This window comes from Ochotona princeps, chromosome 1 (assembly GCF_030435755.1).
Source record: "Ochotona princeps isolate mOchPri1 chromosome 1, mOchPri1.hap1, whole genome shotgun sequence".
In the NCBI taxonomy this organism is placed as follows: domain Eukaryota; kingdom Metazoa; phylum Chordata; class Mammalia; order Lagomorpha; family Ochotonidae; genus Ochotona; species Ochotona princeps.
The window spans coordinates 111,466,991-111,490,462 of record NC_080832.1 but is presented as its reverse complement, the minus strand read 5'-3'; the positions used below and the strand labels follow the sequence as shown (position 1 = coordinate 111,490,462).

Sequence of the window (23,472 nt, the reverse complement as noted above, 5' to 3'; positions counted from 1 at the left end):
TCGGATAAGCAGCTTGGGAGTCGAATAAAGGCATAGCCTCAGGGTTCTAATTGTAACAGTGACTAGCTGTGGCTTTAGCCAAACTCTTATTCTTCAGGATAAAAGGAGAGTTTGTGTAGGAGGTAACCATTAAACACAGCGCCTATAGCCTGCGCTCAGTGTGTGTAAGTCAGCCTGTCTCCCAGGTTTCTGTCTACACCCTTGATGGTGCCGCGTTTCCCTCTTGCCCTGTAGAACTCTGCTCTGTTTGAGTTCATCGTGAACCTTCACCACTGCGGCTGCAAGCTGTTAGGGTTAGGAGCCGCAGGTGGAATTCAAGGCGGTGAGAATCAAGCAGGGGGAATAATAGCCTTCCTCTGAAGGTTGTTGTGCAGGTCAGCACTTTGGCCTTCGTAACGGGATTGGACCAGAACGTGGCTCAGTCAACTACAGTCAGTGTTGCTTTGTTGACCTGGCTGTAGGGACTGATGGAAATGCATTTGTTACCTTGAAGAGGGACAACTGGTGTAATGGTAGAGTGCCAGGATCCCCACTGTCGTTGTCTCCCTTGCAGCAGCTATGTTGAAATAGCACAGTCAGGTAGTTGAGTGGCTTAAAAAAACCACGAGATGAATTTTAGTGGGTGTAGCAGGTGAAGGGCACCATGGGTAGCCAGTTCCCATCCTTGGGACTTCCTCACGGCCCCAGAAGAGGTCGAGGGAAAGCTTTGTCCCTCTCTCCTCCCTCCCTGCTCTTTTAGAAGCTCATTTGTGCCCCTGGCATTCCAGTTTCCGACTTACCTGCAGTCCCCTCTCTAGCCCACACGCGATGCTTCCCAGAGTAAGGGACGCATCCTGTAAAGCCTCCAGACACACACAGGGCTCAGCACGTGGCAGGCACTGGAACACTCCGGTGCAGAAGCTGGAGGTAAAATGTTCACATCATAGCTTGCTAAGGGACAGCTCCCCTGGGACTTGGGGAGGGGAGGAGAATAAGGTGGGGACAGACTCAGAGCAACGCTTTCTTTAGTTATTTTAGTAACTGGGAATGATGAGGGTGTGGCCCATTTCTGTCCATTCCCTGGCAGTTCCTGAAGTTTATTAAATCCACGGAAAATACACTAGAAAACAGCAAATGGGCCTGAATGCGGCTTGGACAGTGGGGCTGGTGAGGACAGCCAGCAGCGCCTCCAGCTTGTTTGTACTCGAGAACAAAAAAGGTATGTGGGGGGCTGGTGTGGTAACCTAGCAGCTGAAGTTCTCACCTTGCATGCACCAGGATCTCATATAGGCGCCGGTTCTAATCGCAGTGGCCCTGCTTCCCATCCAACTCCCTGCTTGTGGCCTGGGAAAGCAGTGGAGGACAGCCCAAAGCCTGGAGACCTTGCACACATGTGGGAGACCTGGAAGAGACTCCAGGCTCCTGGCTTCTGATGGGCTCAGCTCCGGCCGTGGCAGCTGCTAGGGGAGTGAATCATCCCATGGATGATCTTCCTCTCTGCCTCTCCTCCTCTCTGTGTATCTAACTTTGCAATAAAAATAAATAAATCAAAAAAAAAAAGTGAAGATAGGATGCTTTCTTTTAGATTTAATCCAGGCACCTCCAGATTTGCTGAAGTTTTAGAAGTTGTATAACCCTGAGGTGGGGGATGGGGCGTTCCCTCCACTGCCTGGCTTTCTATAAGAGCGGACTTGGGGAACATCAACTGAAAATTCCCCCAGGCAGCGGCAGTATGGGAGATCTTTCCTCGCTGTTACATTTCTGTATTTCATAGATTGTCACTGAAGAGCAAATAGTGTTCTTAGAAGGCTTTATGTGAACAAATGTTTATCCTGAGCTCAAAATAGATTTTCAAAAATCATACAAAATTAATGAAAAAGTGAGGCTGCTTTGATTATGTTAAGCCCAATGTTGAGAGCATCAGGTATTCAGCAAGATTTTGTCCCAATCATGGGAAGGGGAAGCCCTCCAAAGCGAAGTGCTGTCCTGGTTTTACAGTGCACGTGTGTTACCTGAAAGAATCAAACCACATCCTGGAACAAACCTCAAGCACACTTATAGGATTATAGATGCTCAACAAGATAAAACTGACAATGGCTCATAGGAGGGTCCGGCAGTCACTAAAAGTTACCAGGTATGCAAACAAGCAGAGAAAGTATTTTTAAATGGGAATGCAAATCAGTCAATTGAAATAAACCTGGAAGTGCATTGACAATAGAGTAGTAGAAAAGAACTTTGAATTAATTATTACTGTATGTTTAAGTAGCTGGGGGAAATCTTCAACGTTTTCTTAAAGATTTATTTTTTATTGGAAATGCAGATTTACAAAGAGGAGAGACAGAAAAATCTTCCATTTGCAGGCTCATTCCCCAAATGGCTGGGTCTGGACCAGGCCCAAGTTAGGAGCCTGGAACTCAATCCAGGTCTCCCATGTGGGTGGCAGGTGGCCAAGTACTTGGATCATCATCCCCATGCTTTCCCAGGAACGTTAGCAGAAAGCTGGAATGGAAACAGAGCAACTGGGGCTTGAACCAGTGCTCATAGCGGATGCTAACATTGCAAATGGCAGCTTAGTCCACTGTACTACAATGCCAGACCCGTGAGTAGAGTTCTTGAAGAGAGATTCAGGGCCAGAACAAATATGTGCAAATTCACAAATATGAGGTAAACTATACAGACACAAGAGATCCAGAAACCTCGATAAACCTCAAGAAGACACATGAGGAAAACCGTATGAAAATGTGTCATACTGAAATTGCTTGAAATTGATAAGGAAGGAGGAAGAAGAGGAAGAGGAGGAGGGGAAGGAGGAGGAAAAGGAGGAAGAGAAGAAAAAGAAGAAGCAGCAGCAGCAAAAACACCTTAGAAAATAGCCTGGGGTAAAAAAAAATACCTATAGAACAAAGGAAATGACAATAGCAGATTTCTCTTAGGAGCCATGCAAGTTATATAACAGTGAAATGACCTCTTTAAAAGGCCTAAATTGTCAACTGAAAACCCAGTACTTACTGAAACTTTCACAGATAGAATAAAGACCTGTTTTTAGACAAGAGGGAAAATTGAAAGAAATTCATCTGAAAGATGTACACTGCAGTATGCGAAGGAAGTCTGTCTAATGGCAGGAAAAGTAGAGCAGATGGCGCTGTGAAGAGCAGCAGAAAGGCTACCTATGTAGTAAGTATTTCAACTCTTTCTCCCGGTTATAATCTTCTGCAAAGATTGTTGTTTAAAGTAAAAGGGTAGCAGTATGTATGTGTGTGTGTGTGGTAGGGGCGCTTCCGACATACGCAGAAGTAAAATATATGACAACGGCTGAGGGGGAAGACATGGAAATATACTATTTTGTTTTTACATTATATATGGAGATATATATTCCCATTTGAAGGTAGATGTATAGTATAAACCCTAAAGCAACCAGTGAAAGAATTCAACAAAGAGGTATAGCTGGTAACCCAACGAAAGGAAAGACAAGACGAAAAAGAGAAAAGTAAAGAAACACATGGAAAGGTGACACAGACCTACGCATATCAATAATCCTATTAAATGCAAACGGCCTAGGGGCCAGTGTTGTGAGGCAGAGGATTAGGCTGTTGTCTACCACACATGTGAAGCTTGCCCTATGAGCACCAGTTTGTTCCAAGTCCCAGCTGCCCTGCTTCCAATCCATCTTCCTGCTAATACCGGGAAAGAAGCAGCCTGGCCCAGTGCCACTCACATGGGAGACTTGGCTTCAGCCTGGCCCAAAGCTGACTGCTGAAGCCATCTGGGGAGCGAACCAACAGTTGGAACACTTGCCTTTGTCACCCTGTCTTTCAAATAAATAAATAAATAATTGATTTTAAAGTTTGCTTTCATCCCGGCGGCTCCACTTCCCATCCAGCTCCCTGCTTGTGGCCTGGGAAAGCAGTTGAGGACGGCCCAAAGCTTTGGGACCCTGCACCCGTGTGGGAGACCCAGAAGAGGTTCCTGGTTCCCGGCATTGGATCGGCACGCACCGGCCCATTGCGGCTCACTTGGGGAGTGAAACATCGGATGGAAGATTTTCCTCTCTGTCTCTCCTCCTCTGCGTATATCCAGCTTCCCAATAATAATAAAATCTTTAAAAAAAAAAAGTTTGCTTTCTTTTTCTTGATACAGAAGGAATGCTCACCTTCCATTACATTCTACTCAGAAGTGGTCATTTCCTCATGTTCTTTGACATTTATTTCTTTTTATTGCATTTCATTTTATGACATCGTTTGGCATTTATTTCAAATCAAAATTTGGAAGTTCACATTATTGCATTTAACTGATATGACTTTTTTTAGGATTTAATTATTTTTGTTGGACAGTCAGATTTATATAGAGAAAGAGAGACAGAAAGAGCGAGCTTCCATCTGCTGGTTCACTCCCCAAGTGGCCACAACAGCCACAGTCCAGCAGACCAGAAACTAGGAGCCAGGAGCTTCTTCTGAGTCTCCCACATGGGTACAGGGTCCTAAGGCTTTGGGCTGTCCTCTACTGCTTTCCCAGGCCACATGCAGGGAGCTGGATGGGAAGTGGAGCAGATGGAGTACGGACTGGTACCCATATGGGATGCTGGCATATGCAAGGTGAAGACTTTAGCCACCAGACTACAGAGCCGGGCCCTGATATGACTCTTAAATCTCTCAGTTTACTCTTTTTTTTTTTTAATTTAATTTTATTTTTATTATTATTTAACTTCATTAATTACATTGTATTATGTGACACAGTTACATAGATACTTGGGTTCTCCCACCCCTCCCCAAACCCTCCCACCATGGTGGATTCCTCCACCTTGTTGCCTAACCACAGCTCAAGTTCAGTTGAGATTCCCCCATTGCAAGCATATACCAAACATAGAGTCCAGCATCTTATTGTCCAGTCAAGTTCAACGGCTTCTTAGGTATACCCTCTCTGGTCTGAAGACAGAGCTAGCAGAGTATCATCCCAGTCAATTGAAAGCTCCAACATACCATCCCATCCCTCTTGGTTTTTGTGATATTTTCATCTTATTTGTTGAAGAATCTGGCTCATTTGTCCTATTGAGTTTTCCAAATTCTACCAGTTTCTCCTCTAACATACTCTCTTGCTGCCTATGTTTGCAGATTTCCTATCCTCTGAAAGTTACATCTAGAGGATTCACAATATTGTTTCTTCTCTTTATAATGTGTATACTCTTGATCCAACACTTGTAAGCATTTCCTCATCTTTGTCTTTAGAAAAAAAGATTTATTTTTATTAGAAAGACAAATTTAATAGAAAGGAGAGACAAAAATTTTCCATCCTGTTTCACTTGCCAAAGTGCCACAATGGCCAGAGCTGAGCCGACCCGTAGCCAGGAGCTCCTTCTGTGTCTCCCTCATGGGTGCATGGGCCTAAGCATCTGGGCCATCCCCTGCTCTTTTCCCAGACCACAAGCAGGGAGCTGGATACCAGAAGTGACGCAGCTGGGACATGAACTTGTGTCCATATGGGTTACCAGTACTTGAGGCTTGAAGATCAGCTTGCTCAGCCACTGTGCCAACCCAAACATTCAGTTTCAAAAGCTTGAAAATGTATAGATAGTGGTTTTTTTTTTTTAATATTTTGCTTTTTGTTGGAAAGTAAGATATACAGAGAAGAGAGACAGAGCGGAAGATCTTCACTCCCCCAAGTGGCTGCAAGGGCTGGAACTGCACCGATCCAAAACCTAGAAGCCTAGAGTCTCTTCCTGGTCTCCCAAGTGGGTACAGGATCCCAAGGCTTTGGGCCGTCCTCCACTGCTTTCCCAGGCCACAGGCATGAAGTTGGGTGGGAAGTGGGGCCACCAGCATTAGAACCGGCCTCATATGGGATCCTGGTGCATGCAAGGCGAGGACTTTAACCACTAGGCTACCGCACTGGGCCCGATGGTTTTCTTTTTTAATGTGTTAAAAATTTGAATATGCCCTTTCCTACTTATTTTTAATACCCAGGAGAAATGCCATTTCATCTCAGTACTTTTCCTCCACCTGCATCCTTCTAACTTTGTCATGTGCATTTCCATATCATTTTACCTCCTATAGTTACCTTTTTATCTTCATTGTAATAATTTGGGATTCCCTAACACCCTTTCCCCACACTGCCTGTTTGTAGTTGGGGAACTCCTTGATAACAGAAATCATCTTTTATTCATCCTTTTATTCTCATATTTACAACAGTATAGGTGAAAATAGCCACAGATTATTTGCTCTTTATCCCTTCTAGAAGTGGAATGTGTTATTCCTCACTTTGAATCAAGACTACCTGTGTCACGTACTCTGATCAATGGAGTGTGGCAGAAGTGACACCCTTCCTTCAACAACTCTGTGTGTGTGCGTATGTGTGTTTATATCTATAGACCATTACCATACTCTACTGGAGATACCCTGGCCAGGCTCCAGACCTGCCAGCCATCCCAGCTAAGGAGTCAGTCGCTGAGTGTAGCCCTCACTGGCTGTGGCCAGTTGAATCGCCCATTGACTGCAGCTTTGTGAATGAGCTCAACTAAACCCAACTTTGTTTGAAGAATCAGGAACAATTCCATGCTTTATTAGTTTTAAACATTTATTTGTTTTGATTGGAAAGGCCGACTTACGGAGAGGACAGAGAGAAAAGATCTTCTGTGCGTTGGCTCACTCCCCAAATGGTTGCTCCGGCTGGAGCTGAGCAGACCAGAAGCTAGGAGCCAGAAGCTTCTTCCAGGTCTCCTAGACAGGAGCAGGGTCCTAAGGCTTTGAACCATCCTCCACTGCTTCCCCAGGCCACAGTCAGGGAGTTGAATGAGAAGTGGAGCAGCCAAGACATGAACCAGTATCTATTTGGGATCCTGGTGCTTGCAAAGGGAAGTGGCTGACCTTGGAAGGTAGTTCACACGAGAAGGTTGAGCCTTCAGGCCACAGTGGGGTCCAGATGCTCTCCCTGCTTCCTCACTGGCCACATGATTCCTCCTTAGGACACACCTGACCATTGCCACTCACTGCTCTATACCAAGCCAAACTTATAGGACCATCCAATTGTGTACTGCACTTTGCAAACTGTGAGATAAATAATATTATACAGTTAATCGCCTCATGACTAGCACATGCATTTTAAAAGAAGAATCCACTTTTGAATTACTATTTTACCCTTTCTTTAATGCTGTAGTATATATAAGTGACTCACCATTTTTCTTTATCTGTTTACTTGGGGAGTAGTTGAGTTTCGTGGGTTTGTATCAGAATATTTTTGAAAGCTAGATTGCTGTGCAAGTATCTGGTAGGTCATGTGTCAAAGCCAACATTCAGCCATGTTGCCGTTAAAGTGGGGAGGACCAGATCTAGACTTTATTTAATGACCAAGTGTTAGTCATTGAGTCTATGTTTAAAGACATTCCTCTAATAGAAATAAGGAACTAAAAGGGACCTGGAGGGAGAAGGTGGCAGGCCACAGAACCTGGGAAACTGGGTTCTTTATGTGCTTATTAGTCTCTTATTATAAGTATTGACTATTTCTTTAGTTTTGACAGATTCTTATACCTGCCCTGCCACCCTAACAACTGGTTTGAGCCAGTTTTTACTTGGTCCCTTTGTGCTGAGCAGTCCTCCTTGGTTGCCATCTAGCTGCGTCCCCTAACTTCTTCTATTTCCACATGTGGTCACTACCACTCTTGGTGCCCCTTTTGACTATGCCCTCCAAGCAGTCTGGTACCTGCCTTCTCATCTACCTCCTACTCATCTTCCAGATGCTCATCGCCATCGGAAGAACTTCCTTGACACTCAGGACGGGTAAGGACCTCCTAACGTTTGCCCTCAGGGTTTATTCTGTTTTCCCTTTAAGGTACTTACCATGGTTTGGAGTTATTTCTGTTCTCCATTCTGCCCATCTGTGTTGTCAGCACCTGGACAGTGCCTGACTTTGCTGGGTTCAACAGATGGGAGTAAATGTGAGAAAATGAAGCTTTGACTTAGGCCCGCACCTCGTCCTGGATATTCCTATGTAAAGTGGGAATAATATTGTTTTATCTACACTACAGTGTGTGGCAGATGCCCGAGTAAATGCTTCTAGAATGAGAGAATGCCTTCACTATCTCTGTGACTACAGCTGTGTGTGTAGTTTAACCAAGAGTCATTTCATTTAACAAATAAGAGAAATGGAGGACCCCAGTAGAAGGAGTCATGTTTACTGAGTTGGAAATAAAAGTAAGTTTTCATTTACTTTTAGAGTTGGTGCCGTGGCATAGTACACTAAGCTTGCGCCAGAATCCCGTATCGGTTCCACTTCTGATCCAACTCCCTGCTTATAGCCTGGGAAAGACGTGGAGGCTGGTTCAACTACTTGGGCCCCTCCAACCATGTGGGGGGACATAGAACAAAAACTTCAGGCTCCTGATTTTGGAAAAGCTCAGCTTTGGCCATTACAGCCATTTCAGGAGTGAATCAACAGATGAATCATCTCTCTCTCATTTCCTTCTCTCTGTAACTCTATCTTTCAAATAAAAAACAAACTTAAAAAACATTTCATAAACCTTTGCCTATAGTTTTCCTCTGGATCTAATTAATACCAAACTTTTTTTTAATAGAGAAAGAAGGGGATTTTTGAATGGATTTAGATAAAAATATTAATGATTGGCTTTTCCAACTCCTAGGCGGTTTGCATCTGCCATGGATTTTTCACTCAGTTAGGTCCACCAAGGATCCCAAGTCCAACCTGGAAGAGGCAAGGACAGATGCACACCTAAAGACCAGGAAGGGTTTCATGAAGGCAACAACAGGCTCAGCATCAGGCACGGCTGACCGGCCCCAAGGAATCAGTGGCAGGATGGGATCCTGACCCCAAGGAGGGACAGCAAAAGTACTTTCAGCTTGGTAGGGCCTTTTACCAGCAGTCACACAGGCTGGCTTACCTTTAACCTGGTCTAGCCTTCCTCTTTCTGTCACTTCCCCCATCAGTGTGGTGAAGATACCTTGCATAGCAGAAATGGTTTTCACCTGACTTTTTTTTTTTTGGTTGTTGTTGTTCATTTTTGTCCACTCCACTCTAGAAACCCTCTCCTTTCACATTTCCTTAGGGATACAGAATACAGAGAAGAAAGTACAGGAAAGATCCAAACATCAGCTGGAGTTATATATTTTATTTGAGCCTCACCTCTTTGGAGAAAGGGGAACAGACAGAGAGGAGAGAGTTACAATGGCCTGGCACAAGGCCTAGAGATGTGGGGTGTGTGAAGGAGAGGCTTCACAACATCTGCCGAGGATGACAGAAGGAAAGCCTGGACCAGGAGTCCAGAGGTCATTCCTGGCATTTAGTTTTGTGATCTAAGAGCAGAATCTCAGAGCTAAGCTATGAGGAGTGCCAGCAGGTGGCAGAGACCCAATGCCAAATCTGCTGACTTGTGTCCAGTCTAGGCTGCGCAACCAAGTGGCCCCTTGTGTGTAGGGGGAGGGCTTGTCAAGGGTACTCTGGCCTTTGTTTTCAGTTTCTCTCTTTGTTGTGGTCCTGGGATGTGTATGAAGTTGTTTGCCGGTGACTATGGCTGATTCTGAGATTGGGATTTGGGGACTCCAGAATGATACATGGGGTGATAAAGCCGCGCAGGCAGACTGTAAATCCTGGTCCTGGACACGGGCATGGGCGCCCTGGCTGGCTCCGCTTTGTTCTCCATGCTGGGCTCGGGCTCAGGCTCGGGCTGGATCTCCGACTCTGTTTTAGGCTCCACGTCAGATTCGGGCTCCAGTTCCTGATCCAGGTCTAGGTCCAGGCCCACCCTGGTCCCTTTGTCTGCCTGCATCACAGGCTGCAGTTCCATGTCAGACTCTGACAACTCCTCTTCTATGGGTTCCACAATCTTGCTGAAACCTAAACTTGGATTGGTGGTGCCTGCCAGAAACCTATCACTTGTTTTACTTCCTGGTTTGTCTTGCTGAAATACAAATGAGGTGGGTTAAAAAGTTCCAATTAAAATTTTGAACAGTCAAACCATTTCAGAAGGTCATGTGGCTTAAGGCACCCGAACAGTGGGTTCCTGGAGGGAACTGTTTCCGACCTCAATCTACTTTTAACTTTTGCACACACCCTCAGCCCCCCACCCATTTTTCTCAGTTACTCACTGTCTGTCAGGCTCGGGGAGTCCTCAGCTTCTGATACCTCTGTGTTTTCTGGCTTAGCTTTAAGACCAACTGCTGAAGCAGCTGTGGCCTGGACGCCATTCAGAAACATCTTATCTTCATCCTACTCGTCTTGCCAATACTCCCACCCCACCACTCCGCAGCATGCAGTCCCTGACAAGCACAGAAGACCATTTGTCATCTGGCCCCTTGCCATCTTGTTTAGATTTTCTCCAGCTGTTGTTCCCACCCTTTGCTCTAGCCATCAAGTAACCCCCAGAGGCCTGACTGCTGCCTGCCTTTGCTCTCGCTGCCCCTCCTGCCTGCCTCGTGCCCCTACCTCATTCACATCCAGTGGTGTAGTTCCTCTTCACTACAAGTCTATCCCTTAGGAGACTCTGAGCTCCTTGTGTTAGAGCATGCCCATTTCTTGATCTCCCCAGTATCCATGGAGCCTGGTACCCAGCAGGTGCCTACAAGGCTTAGTGCCAAAGCCTGCAGCTGCATCCATCCCATTGACTACTCTTCCCCTTCCCAACAGATTTTCCCCCCTTCTCATCTTATGACTATCTTCTGTTTTTCCTTCTTTGTTCCTGGCTTGTGACTTCTTGGGCTCTTCACTGTCTCTACTTCCCAGCTAAACGTTGAGGGCTAAATCCCAGGATCCTCCTCTTCTCCCTTGACACTCTTCCTGCACATCATTTTACTTGGACCCGTGATTCTCATTCCCTCCCCGAGGTTGCAGGTTCTTCCACCCATTTCTGTTCTTGACATCTACACTTGGCTGTTCAATGGGCATCTTGAATCATTGCATATGAAACAGAACTTGCTCCTCTCCCAGACTTCTCTACGTTACATTCCACACAAATTTTACATATTCAACACCAAGTCTTAATTTAAGTCCTGAGAAGAACATTAGTAAAATACAGAAAGCACATTTATAAAGACATAGTAAATAATGTCCAATTAAAGCAACAGTCACTGCCAGCCTTGATAGAAACATAGCAGCGTCTTTCCTCACGAAACTCAGAAGGGAAAGGAAAACAAGACTCATCACTGTTACCTGAATTTCTTCTGGGAAGTCCAGATAATGCAACTACATATGATATTGAATAAGAATTACAATGAATAGAAGGCAGGGGGTTCACATTGTTTTTGGGAAAAAAATGTTTTTCTGTCTAGAAAAGCTAAGAGGATTAACAATAAAAACGTTTAGTAAAGAGATTTACAAGAGGTGATCAAATGACTTGATAAAAACCAATGAATTTCCTGTATACCACCTACTGCCAATTAGAAAATAGAGTGGGGCCCAGCAGCGTGGCCTAGTGGCTAAAGTCCTTGCCTTGAACGCGCTGGGATCCCATATGGGCTCCGGTTCTAATCCCGGCAGCCCCACTTCCCATCCAGCTCCCTGCTTGTGGCCTGGGAAAGCAGTCGAGAACAGCCCAGTGCTTTGGGATCCTGCACCCACGTGGGAGACCTGGAGGAGGTTCCTGGCTCCTGGCTTCGGATCAGCACTACCGGTCATTGTGATTAAACCCTCTCTTTGCAATGGCTAGGGATCCCATGTGGTTGCTGGTTTGTGTCCTGGCTGCTCCAGTTTCCTTCCAGCTCCCTGCTTATGTTCTGAGAAAGCTTTGGAAAATGGCCCAAAGCCTTGGGATCCTGCACTCATGTGGGATACCTAGAAGAAACTCCTAGCTCCTGGCTTCAGATCAGCTCATTGTGGCCACTTGGAGAGTGAACCAATGGAAAGATCTTTCTCTCTGTCTCTTCTTCTCTGTGTAAATAAAAATAAATCTTAAAAGGAAAAAAAACACTTCTGCCTGGGAGCTGACATTGTGACAATGCAAGTAAAGCTGCCATCTGGGATGCTCATATTCCATATAGGCACCTGATCAAATCCCGGCTGCTTCACTTTGAATTCATTTACCTGCTAATGACCTGGGAAAAGCAGTGGAGGATGGTCCAAGTCCGTGTGTCCCTGTACTGGCTCCCAGCTTCAGACTGCCCAGCCTTGGCCATTCAGGCCATTAGGGGAATGAACAAAGTGTGGAGGATGTCATTCTTTCTGTCTTTCCTTCTCTTTCTGTAACTTTCTTTCCTTCTTTTCCATTTTTCTCTGACTTATTTTCAGATAAATAAATATTTAAAAAGGACACTTCTGCTTGAAGGTACAAGGTACCATAACAAGACTGTGAACAGTGACCAGGCTGACGTCTGGAAAAGGGTGAAAATCTAAGGAGATAAATGTAGCATTTCGGACACCTCCACTTGGGGGTATTTGATATTTGGTACAAGTCACATTGAGCATATACTGAGCAGCACTTTGGACAGACTTCATGTATGTTTTTAATTTATTTATTTTCATTCAAATACATATTTGTGGAAAGAAAATCTTTCATTTGCTGATTCACTCCCAAAGGTTTCAGTGACCAGAGTTGGGCCTGTGAGAAACCAGAAGCCAGGAGCTTCATCCAGGGCTCCCACATGGGTTCCGGGGCCTAAGGCTTTAGGCCGACCTCTGCTGCTTTCCTAGACACAGGAAGCTGGGAAGGAAGTGGAGCAGCCAGGACTTGAACCAGTATCCATATCAGCACTTGCTAAGCTATGGCACTAGTCCCATCTTTTGATAGATTTAAGGATTTGAGGCTGCAAATGCAAACTCCTGGGCCTGCTAAGGGAAGGACTGCAATAAAACTTGCCACTGATTTTAAGTCTCAAAAGCACATCAAAGAGATCTTAGATTGTCAATGTCTCCAAGTATCTGGCAACACTCTACAATTTTTCTGGATGAAAGATATCATTCCCCAGCTGAAGGCAGCTGCCTAAATTGTCTTGTAGATCAGTGTTATACAAGCTGGGAGAAATCAGCCAATAGCTAGCAGGCACTTTGTGCCTGGTAAAGCAAAATTTATGCCAACTATACCAGTATGCCAACATAGTTGCCTGTTCTTTTCCTGTTTGTTTGTTTGTTTTTGTTTTGTTTTGTTTTAAGGGGAAGGTGGGGAAGGTCAGGCTAGGACATACTACCTGGTCCCCAGGCAGAGTGGGGGCTACAAATTGCCCAGGGAACATATTGGAGTGAAAGAAGCTGAGGGCATGTTTGACAGGGGAGGAATCACTTCTGTGATCTTCTGTAGACCAAGCCACTGCACTTGCATGGGGGGCAAGGGAGCTGAGATGGAGTGGTTTAGAGGGGGCAACCCAGAGGGTATGTCTTGGAGCCAGGCTGAGGCGCCTGCCGATGTGGGAGACCCTGGCTAGGCTAAATAGCATTGCTCATGCCCACTGTACACTCAAAATCTGGGGCTGGGAGGCATGCCTAGCTGGGCTAGCCTGCACTACCTGCTTGTGAGTGTCAGAGCAAGGGGTGGGCCACGTTAGATTGGGCCACAGTATCCGCATGAGAATCAGATCTGGGGGCAGATTCTGTAGGGGACTGTGGGCTCACCTCTGTGGGACTACAGCACCTGCAAGTTCGCATGGAGAGCTGGAAGTGGTGATGGTCTGAACCAGGCTGAACCATGGAACTCACCTGACATTTTCCAGAGCTGAAGGTAGGAAGGGGCCAGGCTGGGCCAGACTGCATCACCTGGTAGCACATGCAAAGGCCAGGACTGAGGGCAGACCATGCAAGCAGGGCCAGTGTACTTGCCAGCATGTATCTGACCTGCTGGGAGTGGGTTTGCTAGGGGAGTTTGGAGAATCCCACTGGTAAGCCACAGCACCCTCTGGGGAGCACAATAGCTGATAGCTAGGGCTGGGGTCAGACAGGACTACAGCACTTGTCAGCATTTGTGTGGGCTAGATCTGGGGGTAGGACCAGCTGACTCAGACCTCAGCACCTGTTGGCACACACAAGAGCCAGGACAGGGTGTGGGCTGCACCTGGCTGTGATATGCTATAAAACCTGCCAGTAAGAGCTAAGACTGTGGGGCCCAGCGGCGTGGCCTAGAGGCTAAAGTCCTCGCCTTGAAAGCCCCGGGATCCCATATGGGCGCTGGTTCTAATCCCGGCAGCTCCACTTCCCATCCAGCTCCCTGCTTGTGGCCTGGGAAAGCAGGAGAGGACGGCCCAAAGCTTTGGGACCCTGCACCCGCGTGGGAGACCCAGAAGAGGTTCCTGGTTCCCGGCATCGGATCGGCGCGCGTCGGCCCGTTGCGGCTCACTTGGGGAGTGAATCATCGGATGGAAGATCTTCCTCTCTGTCTCTCCTCCTCTCTGTATATTCCAGCTTTCCAATAATAATAAAATCTTTAAAAAAAAAAAAGAGCTAAGACTGTGGGTGAGCCATGCCACACTGGACTGAAATACCCACCATCATATGCAAGATCAAGGACTGGGAATGGGCCTGGTAAGGGAACTCTGGGACACCCTGCTGAACTGCAGTTTCCACTGGTGAATGTGAGAGCAGGGGCTGTGGATTGGTTATCCTGATCAAGGATGCAGCATCCAGTGACATGCATGTGGGCTGAGTTTTGGGGCCGTCCAGATTGGGGCAGGCTGGATTAGGTCCCAGCACCCACTGGTGCTCGTGAGAACCAAAGTAGGTGTGCATAGGCCAGGCTAGGTTGCAGCACCCACTGGTGCACATAAGAGCTAGGTCTGGGGGTGGGCCAGGCAGGATTAGGCTGTAGCACCCACTGGCAAGAGCCAGAATGAGGTAGGCCAGTCAAACTAGGCTACAGTACCCACCAGTGAGTGCCAGGATTTGGGGTTGGCTATGTCTGGCAGGACTGTGGCAACTGCTGGCACAAGCAAGATCTGGGGCCAGGTGGGGGCTTGGTAGCAGAACTTGGAGAATTTCACTGCTAGGCTGAAGCTCTTGTTGGTGAGTGTGAGAGCCAGGGATAGGGGTAGGCCAGGTAAGACTGTGCTGTAGCACTCTTCGGCATATGTGTGAGCAGAGTCGCAGTGTGCACTGGCACAAGCAAGAGCCAGGATGGGGTGCAGGTCAGGCCAGGTTGGGCAACAACACCCACCAGTTCATGTGAGGGCTGGTGCTGGGAGTGGGCCAGGCAAGGCTAGGCTACTGCACTCACTGTCAAGAGATAGAACTGAGGGCAGGCAAGGCTGAGGCAAGCTGTAGCACCTGCTCGTGAATATGGTATCTGGGGGTGGGCCATCTCAGACTGGGCTGGAGCACCTGCTGGCATGTGCATTACCCAGGGCTGGGAGCGGGACTTTGGGCACTCCCTTGCTGGGCTGCTGCTTCCACTGGTGCGTGTGAGGGTCAGAATGGGTGTGGACCAGCTGGGTTAGGCCATAGAACCCATTGGCAAGTGCTGGGACTGAGTCTGAGTCATGTCAGGCTAGACTGCAGTACCCCCTGGCAGGCACAAGATCCAAGGCTGGGAGCAGGCCTGGTAGAGGAACTACAGACATTCCCCTGCTGGGCTTCAGCTCCCGCTGGTGATCATGAGAGCCAGGGCTTGGGCTAGGCAGGCTGGCCAAGGCAGCTGCACCCATTGTCATACATGTGGGCTGGGTATAGGAGTGGGTAGGGCTGAACTAAGCTGCAGCACCCATGGGTATGAATGAGAGCCAGATGGGATACAGCACAGATTGGGCTAGGCTACAGCACATGCAAAACTGGCCTGTAGGTGGGACTTGGTGGGGTTATTGGGAGTCTCTCTGACTAGACAGTGGCACCTGTTGGTATGTGTGAAGACTGGGCCTGTGGCAATTGGGCTGGGCTAGGCCACATCACTCATCAGTTAAGGTTGAGATGGGGCTGGAAATGGAACTCACCAAGCAGCTGCACCCACCAGTATGTGTGTTAGCTGGCGCAGGTGACAGGCTGAACCTGAGTGGCACACACAAGAGTCAAGTCTCACCCCAGGTAAAGTTTATTGGGAGACTCCACAAGTAGATAGCTGGTTTCAAACTCCAGCCACAGGGATAATCACAATATATGTGGTCTGACCTTGGAGTACATGTATTGGGATTGGGCCTCCTCAGTGTTGGTGGCTGTGCAGGGGACAGCATGCCCAGATGCACATGGGGGACATGATAGCCAACTCATCTAAGCCAGCAGATGAGGTTAAGTACCTCATGAGAGGATGGAAAGCATAACAGGTTGGACCACTCTCCTGGCCAAGGTTTGCAATATTTTCCTGAGCCTGGGGAGGCACTAAGCTGAACCTGTTCAGCCAACAGACCTTGGACTTTTTCAACCCTGGTGCAACACAGCCGTCAATGTCTCAGAACTATCAGAGCCACTCAACTAACATCCTCTGAAGACTCCTCCCCACATTGGGGTCTCTAAGGTGTCATCAAGGGACCATTCTTTATCCCCAGGTGTTGATGTAGTCTGATGGTAAGGAGAGGCCCTCTCCCCTCCCCCCAGTGCAGATACAGAAGAAAAAAATTCAAACATTTGCCCCATTCACCTTCCTCCATACCCTGACCCTCTTTACCCTAATCAGAGACCCACATGGGCACGCATACCTCTCAACTATGTAAATAATATTAAACGTTAAATTAAATTTTAAAAAGAAAGATATCACAAGCCAAAATTATTTCTTTCTTTGTTTAAAAGAAAAATGGGGTAGGGAGAGTGTGTGTGTGTGTGTGTGTGAGTGTTACTGGGGTGGGATCTGGCTAAAGTTAGAGCCAAGAAACAATCCAAGTTTCCCACACAGGCGGCAAGACCCCAGCACTGGAACGGTTACCTACTGCCTTTCAGCATGTGAATCAGCAGGAAGCTAGAAATCAGTGGCAGAGCTGAGATTCAAATTCAGGTACCTTGACACATGATGTGGGGGTATCCCAACTACTAAGCCAAACATGTTCCCTTCAGATTATTTCTAAATACATTTTCCAGATACAGTGACTGGCACACATTGGAAAATTAGGCAGGGATAAGCATTATGGCATTGTGGGGTAAGCTACTGTTTGGGATGCTGGCATCACATATTGGAATGCTGATTCAAGTCACGGCTCCTCAGCTTCCAAGACCTAAGGGCCCTGACACCTGTGTGGGAGATAGGAATCGAATCTTGGGCTCCTGGTCTTGCCCAGTCCTGGCTGTTGTAGGCATTTGGGAGTGAATCAGAGGATGGAAGATCTCTTTCTGTCCCTCTATTATTCTACCTTTAAGTAGTTGAAAATAAATTTTAAAAAAAGTTAGAAAATTGCTGGACACGTTAGACTTTGCCAGCGATGGACACATGCTGTATCTCTAAGGCAGTAGTTCTCCAGAGTGCGGGACCTATACCAGTAGCAATGATGTTATCTGACATCTTGTTAGCTATGCAAAGTCTCAGGGCCACCCCAGACCCTCTGGGTCAGAAACCTAGGGGATGGGAATGTGCACAAGGCCCAGTAGTCTTTAATAAAACAGGTAGGTGGTTCTGAGACAAACTAAAGGTTGACAACCAATGGAAGTCTCTAAAAATAATAATAATTCCACTTAAGGTGTTATTTTTGAGACTTTTTCTTTCAGGTGCCAGTGAACCTAAGGAGCTCTCAAGTCCCTTCTGACTGTTAGGGTTTGCAATTCTGTGATTTTTTTGAGTAGGGGTGGGATTAGCGTAGAAGAGAAAAATATACCCAAATTGAGTTATCAGGTGGAAAGTTATGAGAAAGATAAGACGAGGCATATAACCGAAGAATTACCAACAAAGCAAATAAAATACACATTTCTTGTCATAAAAATGCAAACATGATTGAAATATATGGAGTCCAAAAATCAAGTTTGAACAAAAGATCCTTCCTAGTCATTAGGAAAGAATTCGGTGCTGATCTAATTTTGATTCTGTTTTCTGGAAACTTTTGAGTTATAGGGACACTAATCTGAAAATGCTGAAGTACACACAGCTCTTCACTTAGTCTTAATACATAACTAAAAATTCTGACTTGTGTATCATTCTCCTTTGCACTTGGCCAGATTGTGTAAATCTCACATTCTTCATAATAAATTAATAGCTTCAGCCAGGTCTAACCTTGTCCATTGGGACCTTTGGGGGAATGAACCAGCAGGTGGAAAATCTCTCTCTGTCTCTCCCTCTATATATAACTCTGCCTTTCAAATAAACAAATCTTTTTAAAAAGTAGCAAAGAGAACGGCAAACCTTTCCCTTTGCTACTTTATCAGTTTTACTCAGCATCCCCAGGCTGTGGTTTCGTGGGTTCTAAAAGTATAACTAGGGAAGACTATACTTCAAATATTTGATAGTTGTATGGCTCTGACCAAGAATGTTAAAAAGGGTCCTTGAGGTCCCCCTGCTTCCTTTGGGTGGGGAGGTGTCCTGAGGTGTTGGGAGGGCCTGGGGGTCTCAGGACCACTGCTACTGCTAAGACAGCATTTGGACTCTCCAGCAGTGATCAGCTGCACTGACAAGCATTTCCTGCACTTGGGTCCTCTCCATCTCATCAGACCTCTACTCCTTAGCCCAGCCCCCTGCACCCACCACAGTGAGGTCCCGGGTCCTCCCACCTTTTCTGTTTCTGAGTAGGTTTCCTGTATCACCGTCTCTGACTCATCCAGGCTTAACTCCGAGGGCTCCAAAAACTTCCTTGACATGGCAAACAGCGCTGCATCGTGGACGGAGAGGAACAGCTGGGACTTGGTAATGCCGGAGTCAAAGAATTCATTCTTCTCAAATGCTCTGACCACAGAAGCTACAAAGCAAACCATGAACACACGTGGGGTCAGGCACCTGGAGAGCCGAGTGCTGCCATCGTCCCCCAGGGGAGGAGGAGCACTCACTGTGACAGCCCGCGATGAGCACCAGGATGTCCGCGTTTTGGAAAGCATTGCACATCTGGAGGGAGAGGGTAACAACATTCATGAACTGGTGCCACACTCACCAGGAAAGGGTCTTCCAGAGAGCGGAGGGTTCAAACCTCTCTGGCCGTCTGCACCTTTGCAACTCATTTTGGCTCAGTAAACACGTGATAGGTGAATTTTTCTACTCCAGGAAAAGTCTAAAGTGCTGGAAACACATGAGAGCCTCAGGCTGCCTTGTGTGGGGGAGGATAGGGTGAAGGTGGTGAGCAGAGTCTGTGGGGGACAGGGGACGGTAAATACTTCACCTGGAGAGAGCCTGGTGAGGAAAGCAGAGCCCTAGGAGTGATGGTACACTCAGAGTCATCAAGAGGAGCAGCCCCCACCCCTTTTAGTCAACATAATACTGCCAGGTCCTAGCCAGAGCAGTTGGGCAAGAGAAAGAAAGAAAGGGCATTTAACTTGGAAGAGAGGAAGCCAGGCTGTCACTGGTTTGCAGATGACATGATCTTACTTATATATATAAAAAAAAAAACCCAGTGATTCTACCAAGAAGCCATTCAACTAATAAATTAAGTGAAGTTATAGGATATGAAGTCAATATGCTAAAATCATAAGCACCATTATATACCCGTGGCAGATTACTTGAAAAAGATATCAAGCAAGGAAGTTAACTTCCAATAGCTACAAATAAACAAATAAAAACATAAGATACCTAGAAATGAGTTTAACCAGAAGTGAGAGATCTCTACAATTAGGAAAGCATAGAGGAAATGTTTCAGGATATCAGCAGGGGCAAGTTTGTTGTTGCTCTTGTTTCATCTGTCAGACCCCAAACGCACAGGTAACAAGCAAAAATAAACAAATGGCATTATATCAAACTGTGGAACTTCTTCAACAAAGAAAACAAGCAACAGAGTGAAGAGATAATCTACAGAATGGAAGGAAGTATTTTCTAGTTCTATATCTACATCAGACAAGAGGTTTATAACCAGAACATATGAAGAACTCAAACCACTCAGTATTTTAAAAAAAAACCACAAAGACCAATTTAAAAAATGGGTAGTAGGGCCCGGCGGCGTGGCCTAGTGGCTAAAGTCCTCGCCTTGAACGCACCGGGATCCCATATGGGCGCCGGTTCTAATCTCGGCAGCTCCACTTCCCATCCAGCTCCCTGTTTGTAGCCTGGGAAAGCAGTTGAGGACGGCCCAAAGCTTTGGGACCCTGCACCCGCGTGGGAGACCCGGAAGAGGTTCCAGGTTCCCGGCTTCGGATCGGTGCGCACCGGCCCGTTGCGGCTCACTTGGGGAGTGAATCATCGGACGGAAGATCTTCCTCTCTGTCTCTCCTCCTCTCTGTATATCTGACTTTGAAATAAAATAAATAAATAAATCTTTTTTAAAAAATGGGCAGTAGATCTAGATAGACATTTCTGAAAGGAGACACAAATAGCTAATAGCCAATAGGTACATGGAAAAAAACTGTTTCATTCCTTGAGAAGTACTAACACATCATGTTTACCAAACCAATCCAGGTCAGTAAATCTAAGCTGATTCATTTTATTTGATTGATCTTAAGCTACCTTCAATGTCCAGGTTCATGGTGGCCCCAGTAAGTTAGCAGCTAGTTGGTGACTAGCAGGATTCAATTTAAATTGGGCTGGGAGTGAGGGTAGGAAGAGAGCACAGCTCTTCTAAGACTCCCCAGGACTTACCTGCCTTAATATGACTACAGCCTGTGCATCCACAAAATGTACCATGGTGAAGTCTAGGATGATGGTGTGGGTGATGGGTTCAAGAAATGAATCTGAGAAAGGGATGGAGGATCGACTCCTCCCCTGACTTTGGTTAGCCAGTGGCAGTGAGTTGTTGCGCTGGGAGTAATTAGAAGGCCAGCCTTTATCCACATTCTCATAGTTGCGTGATGGATTCCTCTGCGATATGGAAGACATTGTGCGTGGCTCTTGGTCTTCGTATGAATCTTGGCTGTTCATGCTGTATAAACGTGAGCAGCGCACCAGGTTGATAGAGGATGCCGAGGATTCCTGTTTACTCTCAAATTGTTCTGTGTAAGCAATCTGGGACAACAAAGTTAGGGGAAGACTCACAGAAGAAGCTATGAAGGACTGGAAGTACTTGTAGCTTGCCATACATCTCTATGAGCTCACTTTCCTGTCTCCTAGGAAACTGCTCCACAGAATAGTGTAGTGTATTTTTTAGTAGGACATTTCTGGTCACACCAAAATCCTGATGAAGGCCATACATGCATCTTTCCGTGTCCTCACTAATCACAGCATCCCCTTCGGGACCCCCGTGTCCATCAAGGACACCATGATTTTCCTAGTGATTCTTTAAAAATCATCTTTGAAAACACTGAAAATGTTTTCAATGCCAATATGTAAAATTCTTCACCTGATGGGTTGATGGGACAATGGACCTAAGGTGTTTAGGCAAGACAAAATTTGTGTTTAGATTGGGTCTCATCCCTGTGATACGTCACTGTGTACATATTACTAAATCTGAAGAAATCTGAAATTTTAAACACTAAGCAATTCAGATAAGGCAGTCTCAACTTGTACTTTTGTGTGAAGTGTTTCTTTTCCTCAATCCCTTTTCTCAGCCAGCCCTTTCTTTGGTCTGTGTATCAGTCTTCTGTCAGACTTCCTTAGGCAGACAGAAAATAGCTTCAGCAGGACTATCCTTATGCCTCTTACTCCTTGTCATCTCCCAACAGGCCCAGTGTGCTTGTGGGAACTTCAGGACAGTCTCCAGGGCTGCGAGTAAGATGGGGTGGGAGAAGCGATGGTGGCCCCTGCCTTCACAGGGACCAGACTCCAAGTGGGTAGAGTGCCCATAGCCACTGGAATCGAGAAACAACAATATGTGTGGCTGAAGGAGAGCTGTGAGGGACTTGGAAAAAATCAAGTCACTCACTTGCTATAGTGCTATCACTCTGGGTGATGTTTCTGGTTTTTTTTGTTGTTGTTGTTGTTTGTTTTAAATCTGTTAGCATTCTAACAATGATACTTGTGAATACATCTTTAAAATTTCAAGGTAAAACCATGCATATATACCTTGTATATATATACAAGATAGTGTATATATTATATAGCAAAAAAAAAAAAAGTGGTGTGGATAGATAATGGTATTTTGAATGAGAAGACAAATCCCCATTGCTTGAAGGCCACTGATGACAGGCCCTTAAGGCACAGGTGTGGGCTGGCCCCTAGCGACATAGGGGTATAAGTTCCTCCTGGTGGATGAAGTTCCCTGAACATCCCTGCAACCCCCAAGCCCTGCTCTTTTCTCCTCCTTCATTTACCCTACATATCCTCATGCCACATGTGCCTGACCTTAGCTTCCCAACCAAGACCCTGAACTGAGGTAAGCTTATTTCACCCTTCTTTCTTACCTTGGTATCTTTGTCCAGCCCTGCCCATAGACTAGGAGTCCTTTTGGTCCTACCCAACTTCAATCCAAATTTCTCTCCCTTGCCCAACACAAGTCCATTGCAATATTTCCCAACTGGATGAGTTCTTATCCACTTTACCTTACCTGAAGCTTTAGAGTTGTTAGACTCTAAACACACAATTTATAAGACCACAGTCTACATTGTGTTGTTTGGATCACTACCCTATCTTCATCAAATTTTAAGTTGCACTGCTATTTTTTCCACTATCAAGAAAGAAAAAAAATGCTGAAAATTAAACAATAACATGTCATGTGTTACAGCATGTCTCCAAATTTCAGGGATTGGAAAAACACCTTAGTGGTGAGTTGTCTGTTTAATGTTATTTAAAGCTTCCTGCATTTTTCCCCAAATAATCCTGTGATTTTAGGGAACTCTAGGAGGATGGGTATAGACCAGAAGCAAGATTAGTTATGAGTTATTAAATCTGTTTTTGTTTTTAAGATTCATTTGTATTTGAACATCAGACTGACAGAAAGAGGAGAGAGAGAGAGAGAAAGAGAGAGAGAGAATATTCTGCATCTGTTGACTTATTCCCCAAATGGCTGAAGCTGAACCAGTCTGAATCCAGGAACCTGGAGCTTCTTCCAGTTCTCCCACATGGGTACAGAAGCCCAAGCACTTGGTCCATTTCCTGCTACTTTCCCAGGCACATTAGCAGGGAACTGAATTAGAAGTGGAGCAGGTAGAACTTGAATCAATGTCTATATGGGATATCAGACAGAGGCATAATCTACTACATCATGGTACCAGTCCTAAAATCTGTTTTTCTTTTTAAATAAAGAACAGATATTTATTTGGAAGAGTTACAAAGAGAGGAGAGTGTCTTTTTGTCTTTCCCAATTTCTGTAACTCTTTCAAATGTCTTTTTTTTTGTTTCTTTTTAAAAACTACCTAGATAAACTTTGAGCACATTACAGCAAGTGAAATAAATGAGTCACAACGATACAAATGCCTCATGGTTCCACTTACACAACATATCTAGAATAGACATAGACAGAAAGTAGAATTGGTGTCCAGGGCCTGAATAGGGGGGAAATGGAGAGTGTTTTTTAGTGGCCACAGAATTACAGTGTTGTAAGATGAAAATGTTTTATTTTCAACTGGCAAGTAGTCATTATGTTCATTTATGGGGTGCAATATGATGTTTCAATACATATATACATTGTGGACCAAACCAGGCTAATTAGAATATCCACATGCTCA

The 23,472-nt window shown here is 45.8% G+C and overlaps 1 protein-coding gene across 4 annotated transcripts in view; it reads right to left on the bottom strand.

Moving 5' to 3' along the window:
• The window catches only part of SLC26A8 (solute carrier family 26 member 8), an 85,385-nt gene that overhangs the window by 9,063 nt on the left and 52,850 nt on the right, over window positions 1-23,472 (bottom strand). For 3 of the 4 annotated variants that reach the window (XM_058663987.1, XM_058664001.1, XM_058663993.1), the window contains 4 exons: window positions 20,513-20,875; window positions 18,781-18,835; window positions 18,508-18,692; window positions 9,489-9,880 (listed from right to left, as the gene is read on the bottom strand). In XM_058663987.1, coding sequence (XP_058519970.1) covers window positions 9,489-9,880; window positions 18,508-18,692; window positions 18,781-18,835; window positions 20,513-20,875 — 995 coding nt within the window. Of the gene's footprint in view, window positions 1-9,479; window positions 9,881-18,507; window positions 18,693-18,780; window positions 18,836-20,512; window positions 20,876-23,472 lie in introns of those variants that run through there. The other variant, XM_004590474.3, reaches the window with a different exon arrangement.